The following is a 19,352-nucleotide window of genomic DNA, read 5'->3' on the forward strand; positions in this document are numbered from 1 at the left end:
ATATCATTAAGCCGTGCGACACCAAAACACTACGGCTACTCGACACAGCACAGAAGCTCATTGAAACCGTTGCTGCTCTGAACATTTAGGCTAAAATGTCTCTGAAAGTGGCCCGAGAGCATTTGGTATATGCTTTAGAGGACAATTTAATATCAGATGAGGAGTTTGTGTTGTTGTTGTGAAAACTTGTAATTTACCTGCCAACAGCTCGGCGTACTGCGGGGTACGTCAAACTACTCCTTCTCCCGTAGTCTACAGCAAGGTTACAACGGGGGGAGGTGGCTAGATAGAATCGCGCATGCGCAAAGTGCATCTCGATGCCGTTGCTCCAAGCCATGGTTGCTTAAACTCCCTAATGACAGAAGGTGCGGGACGTCCGCTCTATAGCGGAAACACCGAAATATTGGCAGTCTGGGGTCCCAGATTATTCTCCACATTCATTTGCTTTAGCTGGTACCCAAAATGGCTTTGGTGCTGTGCCTTATAATGGTAGGGGAAACCCTGTCGCCACATTCCAACCCGTTCTCACTCCGAGCGCGTAGCATATTGACGCTTTGTCCCGTCCCTTGTGCGTCGCTTGTTACTAACATGGTACCCTTGAGCGACACATGAAACGACTTGGGCTTTCCGACTAAACTCAATGCAAACCCATGGAAGTAATCTTTGACGCTTATGGCAACTGCTCCCCCATTAGCCTAACTGCTCCCCCATTAGCCTAACTGCTCCTCCATTAATCAACTGCTCCCCCATTAGGGTCTGGAGGAGCTAACCTCTCCCAGACCCTAACCCTAAACCTAACCTCTCCCACCCCCCATGCCTAAACCTAACCTCCCCCAGACCCTAACCCTAACCCTAACCTCTCCCACCCCCATGCCTAAACCTAACTTCCCCCAGACCCTAAACCTAACCTCTCCCACCCCCCACGCCTAAACCTAACCTCCCCCCAGACGCTAATGGGGGAGCAGTTGACTAATGGGGGAGCAGTTAGGCTAATGGGGGAGCAGTTGCCATAAGCGTCAAAGATGACTACTATGGGTTTGCATTGAGTTTAGTCGGAAAGCCCAAGTCGTTTCATGTGTCGCTCAAGGGCACCATGTTAGTAACAAGTGGCGCATAAGGGACGGGACAAAGCGTCAATATGCTACGTGCTCGGAGTGAGAACGTGTTGCACATTCATTTAGAGTGATTAGTATAATTCCTGTAAACAAATCACAGAGACATCGATCAGTCAAATTCAAACTGCTGCTTCATCTTCATGGGAGGGTTTTCTTCAGGGTGTAAAGAGTTGATCCTAGGACAGAGGGAGCTGATGAATTTTAGATGCCATAGTTCATTCGAAAAGTCAATCCAGACATAGAGTGTGAGAGAAACACTAATGTATGGGAGGGAGAGAGGGGACGACATGCAGCAAATGACCGCAGGCCGGATTCCAACCTGGGTCGCAGCAGGGAGGACTGAGCCTCATATGTGGGTACGCGCTCTACTCTGTGAGTCACCAGGATGCCTCGTGGGAACCCTACCCATACTTCTTCTTGTTCCTCAAAACAAACACAAAGCTAGACTCCATGTGTCACTGACAGCTGGCTTAGAGGGGTTCCCTCCCAGTTAGCCTGCTAAAACCATCCTGATCACATGATCTCACATTCTGTTTCACTCTGCAGATCAGTCTAGACTCCTCCCACCCTCAGTCAGTTCCAGAAATTACAAAGTGCACGGGCCAATCAGGGACCTGCCTAGTAGTTGACAACGTAACCGGCCGATCAGAGACGCCGCTGGCAAAACAGTATGGCGGCTCCGAAAGCAACGAGCGGTAACATTAACATTAGCTAAGAGGAAACACAGCCATAAGTGCAGTTATTGCAGAAATAGACTCAATAACAACAATTAGAGAAGAACAAGAGTATGCACTAGTGGAGTTTCTTTGCGGAAAAGACATTTTCGCTGTTCTTCCGAGTGGATTTGGCGATGCTGATTGGCTGAAGGAGTTGTCTGTCAAGGCAAGTACTCCCACCCACTGAAATGGATGTGGATGGGCTGGAGGGCAGACTGATGGGCAGAAGCAAACAGAATGTGAGTTCACGTGAGCAGTATGCTTTTAACAGGCTACTTCCCAGTGGACACACAGACTAACAGGTGTTACGACTGACCTGGTACTCCTGGTGTGTGATGGCCCCTCCCTCCGGGCCCAGGCCCAGCTTCTGTGCGGCCAGGCGGTGGGCGTGGTGACGCAGGCAGGCGATGGTCATGGCCGCCACCAGGACTCCGCCCACGCAGGCCACGGCCACCAGGGTGCCAAACACCCAGCGAGAGCCCGGCTGCACCCGGGTCGCCAGGGGCAACGCCTGTCCATCATTCCTCTGTGGGGAGAGATAAGGAGAAAAGAGAGACGTGAGCGGAGATGAAGAGAGAGAGAAATATGATAAGAGAGACAGAAAGCATCACATCATAGGGGTCACGTCAGGACTCAACTGGCTTTTGGACATGATTTCATGCCCCATCATATCCCTTATCAAATCCCAACCAGAAGGAATTTAACTTATTTGTCCACTGGCTGCTGCTGTGTGTCTTCACCACTCACTGCTGCTGCTAGAGTTCTAACGAAGACTAAGAAAGCTGATCATATCACTCCAGTTCTTAAAGGAACACTCCGCCCATTTTCAACCAGCTTTGTATCATTAGAACATCAGTAGTATATCAGAAAACTGTAAACTGTTTTGAAGTCTGTCATTTAATTTGACAGTTATTGACTGTTAAAGTGTGGATCAGTGACATCACTGGTCCACACTAACTCAAATTAATAACTCATTAACTCAAATCAACTCTCAATAACTGTCAAACTAGATGACGGTTTTGAAGTCATTCATCTAGTTTGACAGTTATTGAGAGTTGATTTGAGTTAATGAGTTATTAATTTGAGTTAGTGTGGACCAGTGATGTCACTGGTCCACACTTTAACACTCAATAACTGTCAAATTAAATGACAGACTTCAAAACCGTTTACAGTTTTCTGATATACTACTGATGTTCTAATGATACAAAGCTGGTTGAAAATGGGCGGAGTGTTCCTTTAAGTCCTTACACTGGTTGCCAGTGTGTCATAGAATAGATTTTAAAATACTGTTATTAGTCTATAAATCACTTAATGGCCTAGGCCCAAAATACATAGCTGAATTGCTCCCACGCTACGAACCGTCTAGAACTCTTAGGTCATCTGGGTCCAGCTTATTAACTGTCTCTAGGATCAAATCAAATCATGGGAAGGCTGCATTTATCCACTATGCTTCTGCTAGCTGGAACAAATTGCCTGAAGACCTCAGATCTGCCCCAACCTTACTTACTTTTAAAAATAGACTAAAGACTTTTATGTTTACCGCCACTTTTAACACGTTCACTGCCAACGACGTATTACTCCGTCAAAAAAAATCCAACGGTTGACTGCCAGTGACGTATTACTCCGTCAAAAAAATGATTTTTTTTTTTTGGACCGTGGGATGTGCATCTAACCCTTTTACATCTCTTATATAAGTATTGGACGTGTACAACGGGTACAACCCATTCCACCGACCCACTAAGTGGCGACAGTGCTTTCCTGACTAGAGGAAGGCAAGCAAAAAGCAGTGTGACGAAGCCATTCTCATGAAAATGGATTGGCGAAAACGCTTTCGTTTTCGCGCTGATTGCTGGCGATGCGGGATTGCAAATTTGCATAATCGATCACGGGTGGAACACACTTTGAAACACGCAGCATAAATATGTCCAGATTCGCAAAAGCTTCATCAAAGCTCTCAACCAAAACTCCAAGAAGCGAGCGAGTCCATCCAGACTTCCTCAAACAGCGGCCGCGCAGACAGGCAGCAGCAGCAGCAAAGCAGTGAGACTGGTGACAAGCTTGTGACACGGCCGCTGCAGCCAAGAAGAACGCCCACGGAGGGAGGAGTTGGAAGCAGAGGGGGGTTTCCTGCTGTTATGGAGGAAATTACTGTTCAAAACTATTGTTTAGATGTCTGACGTCTTACTGATGCCAAAAATGAATGGTTAAAGTGACTGTTCTATCGAAATTTCACAAAAAGCCGTTTATCTCGGAATAATTTTTCTGACGCTGAAACCATGCTGTATTCAACTGCTAATGCTTACATAACTACTAACTCTACAAACTAACTCTTTTAGACAGAGAAAGCACACATTCTATTAGTTCTTTTGAGATATTGTGTGTTCACAAAATCTTAGCAGAAAAGAATCCTCGGGTCTTGAAAGATGAGCCAGAATCCTCAAAAAAACCCTCTGGCAGAAGCTAACTACAGTAAAAAAAAAACGTCTGGCAGTGAATGTGTTAACTGCTGACAGCTACTACTATGCAAACCCAATGAGTCCTCTATAAGTTTTTAGCTCTTTTTGCAACTGCTGCGCCTGTTGCACTTTTTATACTCTTTTTTTAAGTTTTGTTGTGATGCTTCTAAATGTCTATTTTATTCTCTTCTTTTCTTTTCTTTTCCTGTCAACCATTTTATGTGAAGCACTTTGAATTGCCTCTGTGTATGAAATGTGCTATACAAATAAACTTGACTTGACTTGACTTGACTGTCACTGTCCACTGGCTGCTGCTGTGTCTTCACCACTCACTGTCACTGTCCACTGGCTGCTGCTGTGTGTCTTCACCACTCGCTGTCACTGTTTTACCAGCCACAAATCAGAGGTGGAAAGCAACTCGCAGATTTTTCCATTTTACCAAATGTATGCTGTTTGTGAGCATTTTTGGCAAGTCTGCATGTAGTTTATGGCGTGTGCATCTGTGGCGTATGTGTGTGCATCCGCCGGGTGTGGACTAGTAATTTCTCCTTTCAAGTGTTGTGCAGAATCTCTGGTTTACAAATCAAGTTGCATGTTATTACATTCAAATTGACCACATTTTTAATTCGCTTTTCATTTTCTGCCAAACATATCTTTTTAGCATTTTCGACATTGTTGAAAAATACATTTTATTGGGTTAAATAAGAAAATTATATAATTTGAACACTAACATGATAATGTTTCTGTGGGTACAGCTCAGGTACATAGAGGTTTCTTTTGTCCCGACCAACAGTCCACAACCCAAAGATAATCAGTTTACTGTGACAGAAGACTAAAGAAACCAGAAAATGTTCACATTTAAGAAGCTGGAACAGATAATTTCTGAATTCATCCCCCTTAAAAATGAGTATACATTGATTATTAAAAAAAAGTGGCGATTCATTTACTAGACTGGATAGACTAATTGATTAATCGTTGCAGCTCTATCCTCATGCAGCTCTATCCTCATGCAGCTATGCAGCTCTATCCTCATGCAGCTCTATCCTCATCAACTTCCTCTCCTCCGGTCCTCCCATGTTCTTTCCTTTCTCCTGCTCTCCCTTTTAACTCCCCCTTTCTTCTCTCCTCTCCGATCTCTCCTTCTTTCTCCTCTCCTCTTTCACTCTCTTCCCCTCAGATGAATTGTCTGTCTTGACCTCCAGACCTCCGCCTTCCTCTCCGTGGGCCCCAGGAATGTGAGGCGCCCTCTGTGTGTGTGTGTGTGTGTGTGTGTGTGTGTGTGTGTGTGTGTGTGTGTGGGGAGGGTGTGTGTGTGTGTGTGTGTGTGTGTGTGTGTGTGTGTGTGTGTGTGTGTGTGTGTGTGTGTGTGTGTGTGTTGGGTGGTGTATTTGGGGCTATAGAGCCTGGTGAGACATTAGAGGGTTTGGGCTGGGGAGGGGAACGGGTACTTCACCTGCTATTACCAAGGGGCCCCAGTGGTGTAGTGTGTGTGTGTGTGTGTGTGTGTGTGTGTGTGTGTGTGTGTGTGTGTGTGTGTGTGTGTGTGTGTGTGTGTGTGTGTGTGTGTGTGTGTGTGTGTGTGTGTGTGTGTGTGTGTGTGTGTGTGTGTGTGTGTGTGTGCGTGCGTGCGCGTGTGCGTGCGGAGATAAAGTGGTAAAAGAAGGAACAGGATGAAGAAAATGGATGACCTACATAAAGGCTTGACCACTGCTACTTCACTGCTTTAGAGGGAAATAACTATTATCACATATTTTTGTAAACACATACCCTGCAGATTTCCTCATATTTAACTTATGATTCTTCCATGAGCTGGATTACCATTGTTTCTTTGTATTTATATAAGCGCGAAAGCCACAGCCAAGTTGATTAATTTAATTATTAACACTCAGAAAAGGGGCAACATAAAATAGACAAATAAACTTCCCTTATGCAGATTGAAGTTGTCACCATAAAACAATTAACTGTTGAAATGCCTATAATAGCCTAACATTAAATTAAATTTTAAATTTTAAAGGACAGAAAAAAAATATGCGCAAATTCACAGAATATCTTTAGTGATGCCATAGGAGATTAAAAATTAAGCACACTAATAATGCTATTAAAAACAAATACAATATAGCCTATAGGAATAGGCATATTATAGGTGATAGAAAAAGACAATAAGTAAGAAATAAATTCATTATACAGACAGCGTAAAACCCAATAGAAATATTATAGGAATTTACTACAGTAGGCTGTATTGATTGGGAACCATAACGCGTTGGTTCGTTTCCAACAAATTCAACAACTCCATTCAGTCACTGAATCAAAATGGACTGAAACCATTCAGTCAGTGATATTCATCTCTGCAACCGTTTGCTAGTCAGTTGAAATAGAAATGATATATTGATAACAAAGCAATAATGAGGATATTCTAGTCTTTATATTCACTCACCTAACGCACGATGCAGACCGAGCCTTCTGACCACATTACAACGAGGTTGCTACGTTCACATACATTCATCAAGTACCATGCATGCATGTAAAACACCATGCTGTCAAGTTAACACGAGTTAAAGGAAAGTACACTTCCGGTAATCACTTTCAAAATAAAACCATGCTTGGGGGAAAACGTGGAAATAAAGTACCCAAAGGATAAAGTAGACAGAATATATTTAAGGAGAAATCTTTTTGTAACTTTTTGTCTTAAATTCACCCATCCATAAGATTATGTGATTCCATTAACACAATACAATCCCATTAGCTATTTTACAGAGATAGTAGCCTACTAGCATCATTTTATCTATTTAATGTAAGATAGTATTTTGTTAGGATTTTTTAGTTCAGGTTAGTTCACTATAGTCCATGAGGGAACTTCAGTCAATAAACAATAAAAACACAATGACAACACAGAGACAACACAAATAAAAAATAAAATAAACAAATAAAAGAAAGAGAGAAAGACAATTCCCAATCCCCAAATAAATTAAATTGAATTATAAAATAAAATTATAAATGGCAGGCAGGAGATCAAATTTACAGTGTGTGTGTGTGTGTGAGTGTGGGTGGGTGTGGTTTCACAGAATTGGGTTGCTATGGGAACAGTTTGAACCCTATCTTATTTCCTGTCAGCTATTGCATTAGCAAACATTGCAACAGGAAGTAAGCTAGGGGCAATTTTGAATGTTTATGTTGTCAAATTAAAAGCGTCTTATAGCAGTTTGTATCTATTGCATTTTGCCCTTGGGAGGAGACCATCACACGTGGCAGAGTCATTTCCTTTTGCCATTATTTTTCCTTTATTTTTTAAAGTGACAATTATATATATTTTATTTTGATGGGCCAATTCCATGTTTAGGTGTTATTCTGTCTAACACTGTCTGGCTTGACTGACCTCTGAGCGCCTTTAGGACAGACCACTGATCTAAATGGATAAACCGACATGTGGGTCGGTTTATCAGTTGGGGTGGGGGGCTTTGGGGAGTTGGTTGTTGTAACAACCATGCACAGCAAAGACACCAGAAGATGATGAAATGTATGTTGATAATGATGTTACAATAGGCATATACTACTATTATTGCAGTAGCCTAGTAATACTACTGTACTACTGTATAGTAGTAGCAGCACCAGTAGTAGCCTACAATTAAGTGTAATATAATTAGTAGTAGCTGTATTTACACTAGTACACTTAGCAGTAGGCTAGTAGTGGTGATAACAGTGTAAGTATTTAGTAGCAGTAATACAATAATAAGAGCATATCAAGATTAGGATTATAGATATTGCAGATTGCACCCACTGAACCCCCAACACACTGTTTTCAACTTTTCAACCTTTTTCATATCGGACCCTAATTCAATAATAATACATTTTTATTTGGAGGCGCCTTTCAAAACACCCAAGGTCGCCGACTACTTTAGTCCACATTAGAGCCACAGCACAGACTCCCAGTTGCGATTGTGTGTCTTGGACCCAAATCTGAGAATATTTTTATTGTTAGATATAATTAGTCCAGAATTCAATGACCATCTGTATTGTCAGTAGAGAGATAACAGACAAACTATGAGCATCAGTCATTCTTCTACATTCTCTAATGAAATAATGGTGAAGTTTAACCATTCATAAACTTTCTTGGGACCCCATGTCACCCCCCTCAAGGACCCCTGCTGGTCCGCAGACCCCATGTTGAGAACCACTGTGCTATGAGGCCATCAACTTCCTTCATGTTTCTTGGGTCAAACTCCCACACCAGGCCCAGCACAGCACCCACCTCTCCAGGACTGAGCCAGGCCCAGCACAGCACCCACCTCTCCAGGACTGAGCCAGGCCCAGCACAGCACCCACCTCTCCAGGACTGAGCCAGGCCCAGCACAGCACCCACCTCTCCAGGACTGAGCCAGGCCCAGCACAGCACCCACCTCTCCAACTCCGCTCTGCATGATCTTCAGGCCCGTCTGAGACTCCAGGAAGTCCTTGTCCCCAACTGGGCAAATACAAACACAGAATAACAATGAATGACAAAAACATTAAAAACAGAAAGATTCCCAATTAAATTCACTCTTTCGCCCCCTTAGTCCTTTATTGAAGCCAGGTTTATACGTACTGTTACATATCTTCAATTGTGATCTTCACTTATTTTGTGATGGAGTGTTGCAATTTCCTTTTTTTGGCAAACCCACTTTCAACCTGCCTTGTCTACTTCTACTTCACTTAGTGATTTCCTACATTTACCAGATTGCCTTTCGATACCCCCAGAAAACAGGCCTGAACTTGTTGCATTCAGCTGTGGGTTAAACAGGTGGAGAGAGTGATAGCGATATTTCTCCAGTCAAGTAAAGTCACCCTCCATAACTCCAGCCTGTCTCTCTGCCACATTGCATGGTGGTCTCTCTCCTGCTCCTGTGGGTGGAGAAACTGGTCTCTCTCCTCTTCTACGATGGATTTCTCCCGGTAATGGTTGAATGTTTCTTTGGTGCAAAATGGCGGCTCTCATATCAAACTCCTCTATCAAAGCTGTTTTTTTTTTAAAGTGTTGAAATGTTTTAGGGTGGATTTTTCCAAGGAAAGTTACGACCCGTACCGGATTTCCCGGCCACGTCTTCGGCCGTCAGGTTCCGGGAGTTGGGTCGGATGTGAAAGGTCAGCGCCGGCCCGACCACACTGCAGACGAAACACACAAAAGAAGCAGAGAAACATGAGTCAGACAGCAGCCTGCTGTGGGGGAGCAGGGGGTATCAAACATCCTGCTGTGGCGGAGCGGGGGGTATCAAACAGCCTGCTGTGGGGGAGCGGGGGGTATCAAACATCCTGCTGTGGGGGAGCGGGGGGTATCAAACAGCCTGCTGTGGGGGAGCGGGGGGTATCAAACAGCCTGCTGTGGGGGAGCGGGGGGTATCAAACAGCCTGCTGTGGGGGAGCGGGGGGTATCAAACAGCCTGCTGTGGGGGAGCGGGGGGTATCAAACAGCCTGCTGTGGGGGAGCGGGGGGTATCAAACAGCCTGCTGTGGGGGAGCGGGGGGTATCAAACAGCCTGCTGTGGGGGAGCGGGGGGTATCAATGCTTAGGACTGGCTGCTTGGTGATCTAAGAAGAACTGAAGCTTATTTTAGATATCTGGGTAAGAGCAACAGCTAAATGTCTAAAATGTAAAATATGAATGGTCTAGTGGGACACGGTAATAAAGGTTAGGGGAGGCTGGCATGGGCAATCCACACCCCACACAAATGGGAGATATATTATCAAAGATAATATAAATATCCCATGCCATTAAAACTAACAGCAGCCTAATTCTTAAGAGGAAAACACTGAATAAAAACCCTGTGTAATGCTTCTCTTGATGCTGCAGTCGAGGTCTGACGTGTTTTGTAACACTCATCTCTGATGCTTCTGATGCCTTTCTGCCTTTATTGCCTTCCACACTGTAGGGCCTGGATGGGCTTTCTGAGGGTTTGAGATCCTCTCCCTATACAGTACCAGTTTTGATTCTTCAAATTTGACACCGCCTCGTGAGCAATCCCTATTCTGATTCTCACCAGATAGACACAACTACATGTCTAAACAGAAGTAGAGTCACATGAAGTAGTAGTGCAGTGGAAAGTAAGTATGGAAAGGGTCGGGTGCTGAGTTTGCCTTCAATGATGGCAAACAGGGTTCAATTCCCAGCTTGCAGTGAGTAAAATAATAATAATAATAATTTTGTTTAAGCATGACCCTTTGGTCATTTAGTTGCATAAACGTCACCGTTAGCCAACCTTTAGCTGACAGTGTCATGTCCAATTCATCTTTTTGTCCATCTCAGGGCGGCAGGGGCGAGCAGTCGGGTGGGGGTGGGGTGGAGTGGGAGGGGCTTCTGACCGCCGCTCCGCCCTGCGTGCCTACCTGACGTTGGTGAGGGAGCCGGGGGAGAGGCCTATCCTCTCTGCCAGGAGCTGCAGCAGGCGCACGCCGTCGTTCATACTGAGGGGGCTGCACAGGGAAACACACATTCATACACACACACTAACACACATACACAACACTAACACACAGACACACACAGACACAGACACAGACACACACACACACACACACACACACACACACACACACACACACACACACACACACACACAGACACACACACAGACACACACACACACACACACACACACACACACACACACACACACACACACACACACACACACACACACACACACACACAGACACTCCAGACAGACACACACCTCCGTCTCCGTCTCACTCTTTCACTCTCTTGCACACTCACCAATCTCTCACTATACTGTACATTAAAAAACATGTAACACACGCGCTGTGTTTGATGGAAACGTGTGCAGGAGGATGAGTTTACATTAAAAACATGTAACACACGCGCTGTGTTTGATGGAAACGTGTGCAGGAGGATGAGTTTACATTAAAAACATGTAACACACGCGCTGTGTTTGATGGAAACGTGTGCAGGAGGATGAGTTTACATTAAAAACGTGTAACACACTCATAGTGTTTGATGGAAACGTGTGCAGGAGGATGAGTTTACATTAAAAACGTGTAACACACTCCTAGTGTTTGATGGAAACGTGTGCAGGAGGATGAGTTTACATTAAAAACTTGTAACACACTCATAGTGTTTGATGGAAATGTGTGCAGGAGGATGAGTTTACATTAAAAACTTGTAACACACTCATAGTGTTTGATGGAAACGTGTGCAGGAGGATGAGTTTACATTAAAAACTTGTAACACACTCATAGTGTTTGATGGAAATGTGTGCAGGAGGATGAGTTTACATTAAAAACTTGTAACACACTCATAGTGTTTGATGGAAACGTGTGCAGGAGGATGAGTTTACCGTACATTAAAAACTTGTAACACACTCATAGTGTTTGATGGAAATGTGTGCAGGAGGATGAGTTTACATTAAAAACTTGTAACACACTCATAGTGTTTGATGGAAATGTGTGCAGGAGGATGAGTTTACATTAAAAACTTGTAACACACTCATAGTGTTTGATGGAAATGTGTGCAGGAGGATGAGTTTACATTAAAAACTTGTAACACACTCATAGTGTTTGATGGAAACGTGTGCAGGAGGATGAGTTTACATTAAAAACTTGTAACACACTCATAGTGTTTGATGGAAATGTGTGCAGGAGGATGAGTTTACATTAAAAACTTGTAACACACTCATAGTGTTTGATGGAAATGTGTGCAGGAGGATGAGTTTACATTAAAAACTTGTAACACACTCATAGTGTTTGATGGAAATGTGTGCAGGAGGATGAGTTTACATTAAAAACTTGTAACACACTCGTAGTGTTTGATGGAAACGTGTGCAGGAGGATGAGTTTACATTAAAAACTTGTAACACACTCATAGTGTTTGATGGAAACGTGTGCAGGAGGATGAGTTTACATTAAAAACTTGTAACACACTCATAGTGTTTGATGGAAATGTGTGCAGGAGGATGAGTTTACATTAAAAACATGTAACACACTCATAGTGTTTGATGGAAACGTGTGCAGGAGGATGAGTTTACATTAAAAACTTGTAACACACTCATAGTGTTTGATGGAAATGTGTGCAGGAGGATGAGTTTACATTAAAAACTTGTAACACACTCATAGTGTTTGATGGAAATGTGTGCAGGAGGATGAGTTTACATTAAAAACTTGTAACACACTCATAGTGTTTGATGGAAATGTGTGCAGGAGGATGAGTTTACATTAAAAACTTGTAACACACTCATAGTGTTTGATGGAAATGTGTGCAGGAGGATGAGTTTACATTAAAAACTTGTAACACACTCATAGTGTTTGATGGAAATGTGTGCAGGAGGATGAGTTTACATTAAAAACTTGTAACACACTCATAGTGTTTGATGGAAATGTGTGCAGGAGGATGAGTTTACATTAAAAACTTGTAACACACTCATAGTGTTTGATGGAAATGTGTGCAGGAGGATGAGTTTACATTAAAAACTTGTAACACACTCATAGTGTTTGATGGAAATGTGTGCAGGAGGATGAGTTTACATTAAAAACTTGTAACACACTCATAGTGTTTGATGGAAATGTGTGCAGGAGGATGAGTTTACATTAAAAACTTGTAACACACTCGTAGTGTTTGATGGAAACGTGTGCAGGAGGATGAGTTTACATTAAAAACTTGTAACACACTCATAGTGTTTGATGGAAACGTGTGCAGGAGGATGAGTTTACATTAAAAACTTGTAACACACTCGTAGTGTTTGATGGAAATGTGTGCAGGAGGATGAGTTTACATTAAAAACTTGTAACACACTCATAGTGTTTGATGGAAATGTGTGCAGGAGGATGAGTTTACATTAAAAACTTGTAACACACTCATAGTGTTTGATGGAAACGTGTGCAGGAGGATGAGTTTACATTAAAAACTTGTAACACACTCATAGTGTTTGATGGAAATGTGTGCAGGAGGATGAGTTTACCTTTGGTTGGTGACGATGTAGCCATACTCCTCTGCTTTGATGACAGGTGCCGGCTCCTTTCCCAGTCTCTCCTCTGCGGGGATTTTCTCCTTCTGGACAGGAGCTGGGAGGGTGTCTGGTTTAGGGGACTTGGGCGCAGGGGGCGGGGCTTCATGGGCGGCGGCCGGACTGGAGGATACATCCCCCGCCAGAGTCTTGTCCATCTTGAATGTCATTGTGCCTTCTGCAATCTGAGGGCGAGACGAAAGAAGGCCCAACGACCAGGGTTGGACCAGGGTTACTTGACCTATGTTCAACCCTTCTTTTGTCAATTCACATCAAGTCAGTTAACACGGGTTAATCCAAGTCATGACAATTAGATAGGACCTGGGTCACAACTCAAGAGAGAGATGCATAACAATAGCATAGTAGCATAACAAATAGCAACCCGGGTAGTGCCATTCACACAGAAATCAACCCTTGTCCAACCCACCTCGAGAGAGGGGTCACCAACCCGGGTCGGGCAACCTGGGTTAACCCTTTCATACCCAAAATCAACCTGGGAATAACCCTGGTTGGATCCCGGTGTGAAAAGAGTAATAGAAACACACTCAGCCAATACTGATTAATTATAATACAATTTCTGTATTATAAGTTTTTCATGAAGAAGTCTGTATGTGATGTGGAGATTACATCCTTACCTTCTTTCGTGCGCCAGCATTGTTCTGAAATTTATCTGAATGATAAAGACAAACAAATATACGTCATCCTCACTATTTCAAATATATACAGTATATATTTTTTAATAAATAAAACAAAAACAGTCAAATGATGTATTGTTGTTTACATTCTAGTGAGCCGATACCATTGCTGGAAAGATCTGCACCATAGAAATAAACATAAATCTGTACAGAGTTTGTTGTCATTGCACCTTTCTTTATCACATCATCTTGTGGTTTTATTGAATTGTGAATTGTATAGAGATAAGCAGATAGCCCCATCCCTACTAACTGGTTGGGTAGAGCAGAATATAGCTCAGTGATAACAACTGATAGCTCTGCCCCTGCCCCCTGGTGCTGATGTCATGATGATGCAGCCTGTAAAAGCTGACCTGTGGCAGAGTAGAGGCTTTCCAGCTGCAGCTGCTTCAGGGCTGCCGGCAGGTCCTCTCGCTGCTCGGGGGACAAGTCCTGCACGTCCAGACCGTAGTGATCCAGCAGCAGAGCCAGCCTCTGTAGCGAACGTTCTGCACACACAACACGACACCACACCACACAACACAGCACAACAACACAACACAACACAACACAGCACAATACAGCACAGCACAGCACAACACAGCACAATACAGCACAACACAACACCACGCAACACAACACAACACCACACAAGACAGCACAACACAACACAATACAGCACAACACAACACCACACAACACAGCACAACACAGTACAATACAGCACAACACAACACCACACAACGCAACGCAACACCACACAACACAGCACAACACAGCACAATACAGCACAACACAACACCACACCACACAACGCAACGCAACACCACACAACACAGCACAACACAGTACAGCACAACACAACACAGCACAACACAACACCACACAACGCAACGCAACACCACACAACACAGCACAACACAGTACAGCACAACACAACACAGCACAACACAACACCACACAACACCACACAAAGTAATGAGTATGAGTTTAACGTCTACTTATGAAAATAAATGCTGCAGGATAACTGTCTGCTAGAGTTTGCTGATAATTTGATTTAATCTGCTTTAATCTGTTTGCTGATAACAATTTGATTAATGTTTTCATGGAAATTTCAAACTCTTGATTGTAGCATCTATTTATTAAAAATGATGTAGTGAAAGAACAAGAAATTAATGACAGATGTAGGCTATGTATTTCAACAAAGGAAAACATGGTACAAAGAAAAAATAGAACCTTTCGTGTTTTAAACAACTTCTGTGGCCATTCGAGTAGGCCTATAGATTTCTGAATTTACGAGGTGTACTGGAATGCACCATGAAGTCCTGTCAGCACCTGGAGAGGCTCAATTGATTTCTAAAAGGAGATAGATAGCGTGACCGTGCCTCTGCAGTGGAGGTGAGCAGCACTCATTGAGTTTACACTTGGTGTAGCTGTATTGTTGAGAACAGTAGGATTATAGAGAGCCAAAGTCAAGCCCACTTGTGGGTTGCAAGAGATTTCATCCGACATTTATTTTCCCATAGACATTTCGTAAATTGCTTATACATTTTTTTTTAACTTGATGAAACCAAGCGATTCAGCTATATTTACAATCAAGAGAGACCATAGAACATTTCAGTCAGACCAAAAAATAAATAAAAATCTAAATCCGAAGCTGAATCATTTGGTTTGATGAAGTAAAACTATTTTCATAAGCATTTTACGAAATGTCTATGGGAAAATAAATGACGGATGAAATCTCTCGATGTGCATGCCTAACCTAGAAGTGAGTGTGACTTTGGCTGTCTATACACACTGTACAGTGCCAGAAACAGGTTGTGATAACCAGATTAGGGATGGGCATTTCTAGCAAAAACACTATTCGAAATTCGCTGGCCAAAGTCGACTAAAAAAATAAAATAAAAAAAATAAATGTAATTTTTTTTTTTTTTTTTTTTTTTTGAGTGAAATGTTGCATTGTCTCCCCTGATTCTAAGTCTAAGGCTTTATTAATTAATAGAACAAGCTTCTGCTGTGGATTTTTAGCTCAAACAAGCATTGCACCACTGAAGTAAAGAACATGTCGTGTCTAGTATATGTCTATATAATATAGTCTATACTTAACTATGTGGGAAAGCCTCGTTTGTATTGATGTCTGTATAGATTAATTGATGCTTGGGATGGTGGGAGAGCATTTATGTGTGTATTTGTTAATTGTTTCGTTGAATGTTACCTTTGTTTTGTATTCCTGAAATGTTTCATGTATTGTGTTCGAGGACCCTCTCGTAAACGAGATGCTGCATCTCAAGGGGCTTATCCTCAGACAAAATAAAAATTTCGATATATGTTACTGACATTTTCGAAAATAAAAAACAGTTTTGACAATCATGAGTGGTTCATTAAATATTTAGTAGGCTCAGGTCTGAGTGCCAAAGGGGTGCCAAAGTCACCCCCTCTCCCTCTTCATGGGATTTCATCCGCCATTCATTTTTCCATAAACCTTGCTTAAAATGCTTATAAAAATTGTTTTACTTGCTGCACCAAGCGATTCGACTATACTTAGAATCAGGGGAGACAATGCAACATTTCACTCACAAAAAAAAATAAAAAAAAATCGAATTTCGACTTTCAATAATAAAAGTCGACCTTGATAATAACAACGATTATTCGAAAATTCTAAATTCGATGCCCATCCCTAAACCAGATAAATAGAGAATGGAGAAATACGTGAGAATTGTGATGCCAGGGAAAGCCGGAAGAGGGCAAGAAAAATCTGGAGTCTCCCGGAAAAAACGGGAGGGTTGGCAAATATGACTTCCTGTCTAGTTTTTTCAACATTATTTATTGTCCTTTTTGGAACAAAAATAACTTTGCGAGGCAGCTGGATCCGCGAGATCACGACCGCGCGAGGATAACAACCTGATGCTGCGCGAGGGCAGCATCAGGTTAAAACAACAATGTTCTGCAGTAAAGCTATAAAATATTTTTGTTTTTCCTCTGTGGAAGCTGGTAACGGTCACCTGTAAATCGAACAGTGTGGACATGAAAATAATAATAATGATGAAAATGACGCTGTGAAAAGCACTATATAAATTGTATGTATTATTTTTTAAATAAATTGGGAATGACAGTAATTGCTAGGGATCCCATAATTGCTAGGGATAAGGGGGAAAAAAGGGTTCTGTAATAATATAATAACAACTTGAAAAGCATCAAACTCAAACTTTAACCCTCACCATCCAGCTCCGCCAGCGAGTCGTAGTCACCCTGCTTCTCCTTCTTCTCCTCCTGCTCCCTCTGAGCCTGCTGGGAAATGTAGTCCGCGCCATAGTCCAGCGGAAAGTCCAGCTCCGGGAAGAAAGACGAGGAGGAAGAAGAGGATGCAGGGAGGCCTGCTGCTACCGCCCCCCTGTGGTGGGAGAGGGAGGAGGAAGAGGAGGGGGAAAAAGAGGAGAGGTAGAGGGACAGCAGGTCCTGGAGGAGCTGGCGGTCCCGGTCCAGATCATTCCCCCAGGGCCCGGAGCGGGGAGGGGGGGCGAGGAGGGGCGAGGGCCGCCTGTCGTCCAGGGAGTTCAGGGAGCGCTCCTCTTCCTCCTGGTAGCCGTACTGCTGCTACACACACACACACACACACACACACACACACACACACACACACACACACACACACACACACACACACACACACACACACACACACACACACACACACACACACACACACACACACACACACACACATTACAGGACATGGTGCACATGTTTTTAAAATCATACAAGGTGGTCAGCAGAAAATCTTATTTTAGCCACCCAAAGGAAGGCCCTAAACAAATCAATCAATATCAATATACTTACACTTGTATGCTATATTTAGAACATTTTCATCACTTTATTATGCCACAGATCAGCTGTTTTATGGTTCTGGGAAGAGACATTGCTGTTGTTTTTCAATTTTTTTTTTTTTTGGCGTTTTGAGCACCACAGCCGATATCTCCAAAACTCGGCAACTCACACCAAAACGATGTAGATTCTAGATGGATAAATACATAGCACTACAGGTGAGAGCTGTTCCTTTAAGTGCAACTGTGTCGGTAAAGTACTGAAAATGTTATAAAGTGTACCCTTATATTGATATTGATTTGGTGGGCCTTCTTTTAGGTGGTTAAAATATATTTTTTCTGTTGACCCCCTCCACAGCAGTACATTGCTTTCTTCCATGCCAGTACTACTCTCTGTTTCTCCAACTGCCATCTCCTGTAGGTAATACACTGACTATTGATAATTAAGTAGGCTACCTCATACAAACCTACTTCAAACAATCTGAACTATCCCTTTAACCGATTTGTAAAATGTCAATGGATTTGTGCTTAGCTCAGCTAGTGCTGTAAGTGCTGTAAAGGAAATAATAAAATTCCACTGTGGACATTAATCAAATGGAGATCATCATACACCATATATCTGTTGGGGGTAGATCAATGACTCTGCCATTACTTGGCCACGTGCCAAGAATTTGGTCTTCATCGTGCCAAAAAATGACATAAAGAATTGTCTTCTTGTCAGTGTGGAAAAGCCTCTGAAACATCGACATAATAATAACATCATAGAATAGATAATAAATGATCTCAGTGCTCTGAAACAGCATTTAGAACAATGGTTCTTAACGTGGGGTCCAGGGACCACCAGGGGTCCTTAAGAGGGTTCCAGCGGGTCCATAGCAAATTGATGAATTGTTCAACTTCAACATTATTTCGTTAAAGAAGTTAAGTGAGAGAAGGTAGAAGAATGACTATTTTGATCATAACTTCTCCGTTATCTCTCTACCGACACAGGGAGTCGGTATTCTGGACAAAATCATAACAATTAAATATTCTCAGATTTGGGTCAGAGAGAAAAAATCTGGCCTGTGGCTCTAATGTGGACTGAAGGTGAGATATAAAGGTTGAGAATCAGTGATTTAGCGCATCATTAGTCTGGGTCTCTCTCTCTCTCTCTCTATTGTCCAATCGGATCGATGGAGAGGTGGGAGTTCTCTAGCCTGGTAAACCAGCCGGTCACGTGAACTCACATTTCATTTGGTTCTGCGGGACCATCCAGCCTCAACTCTGGGAGGGCTTTCTGCACAAACTGCAAAGCGGACGAGCCAATCAGCGACCCGCCTCGTAACTGACATCGTAACCAGCCAATCAGAATGTCGCTAGCAAAACAGTAATGGCCACCTCCTTGCCTGTCTGCCTCGAGGAGTAATGTCAATGTTCGTCTAGTTTAATCAACCATAAAGTGCAGTTATTGCAGAAATAGACTAAATAACAACAATTAAACAAATACAGGAGTATGCAACAGCGGAGTTTCTGGGCGGAAAATATGTTTTTGCCATTCTCCCAAGTGGATTTGTGTTTGACTCGATCCAACGCTGATTGGCTGAAGGAGT

The 19,352-nt window shown here is 42.9% G+C and overlaps 1 protein-coding gene across 1 annotated transcript in view; it reads right to left on the reverse strand.

Annotated features, from left to right (window-relative positions):
• The window catches only part of LOC310773157 (receptor-type tyrosine-protein phosphatase-like N), a gene marked incomplete at both ends in the record, with an annotated part of 60,464 nt that overhangs the window by 24,366 nt on the left and 16,746 nt on the right, over window positions 1-19,352 (reverse strand). Inside the window, 8 exons of the mRNA XM_083633067.1 lie at window positions 2,148-2,357; window positions 8,682-8,746; window positions 9,344-9,423; window positions 10,642-10,728; window positions 13,227-13,456; window positions 13,907-13,941; window positions 14,317-14,451; window positions 17,161-17,536. Coding sequence (XP_083489193.1) covers window positions 2,148-2,357; window positions 8,682-8,746; window positions 9,344-9,423; window positions 10,642-10,728; window positions 13,227-13,456; window positions 13,907-13,941; window positions 14,317-14,451; window positions 17,161-17,536 — 1,218 coding nt within the window. The remainder of the gene's footprint in view (window positions 1-2,147; window positions 2,358-8,681; window positions 8,747-9,343; window positions 9,424-10,641; window positions 10,729-13,226; window positions 13,457-13,906; window positions 13,942-14,316; window positions 14,452-17,160; window positions 17,537-19,352) is intronic.

The sequence above is a fragment of the Poromitra crassiceps genome (assembly GCF_964638095.1).
Source record: "Poromitra crassiceps genome assembly, chromosome: 3".
In the NCBI taxonomy this organism is placed as follows: Eukaryota; Metazoa; Chordata; class Actinopteri; order Beryciformes; family Melamphaidae; genus Poromitra; species Poromitra crassiceps.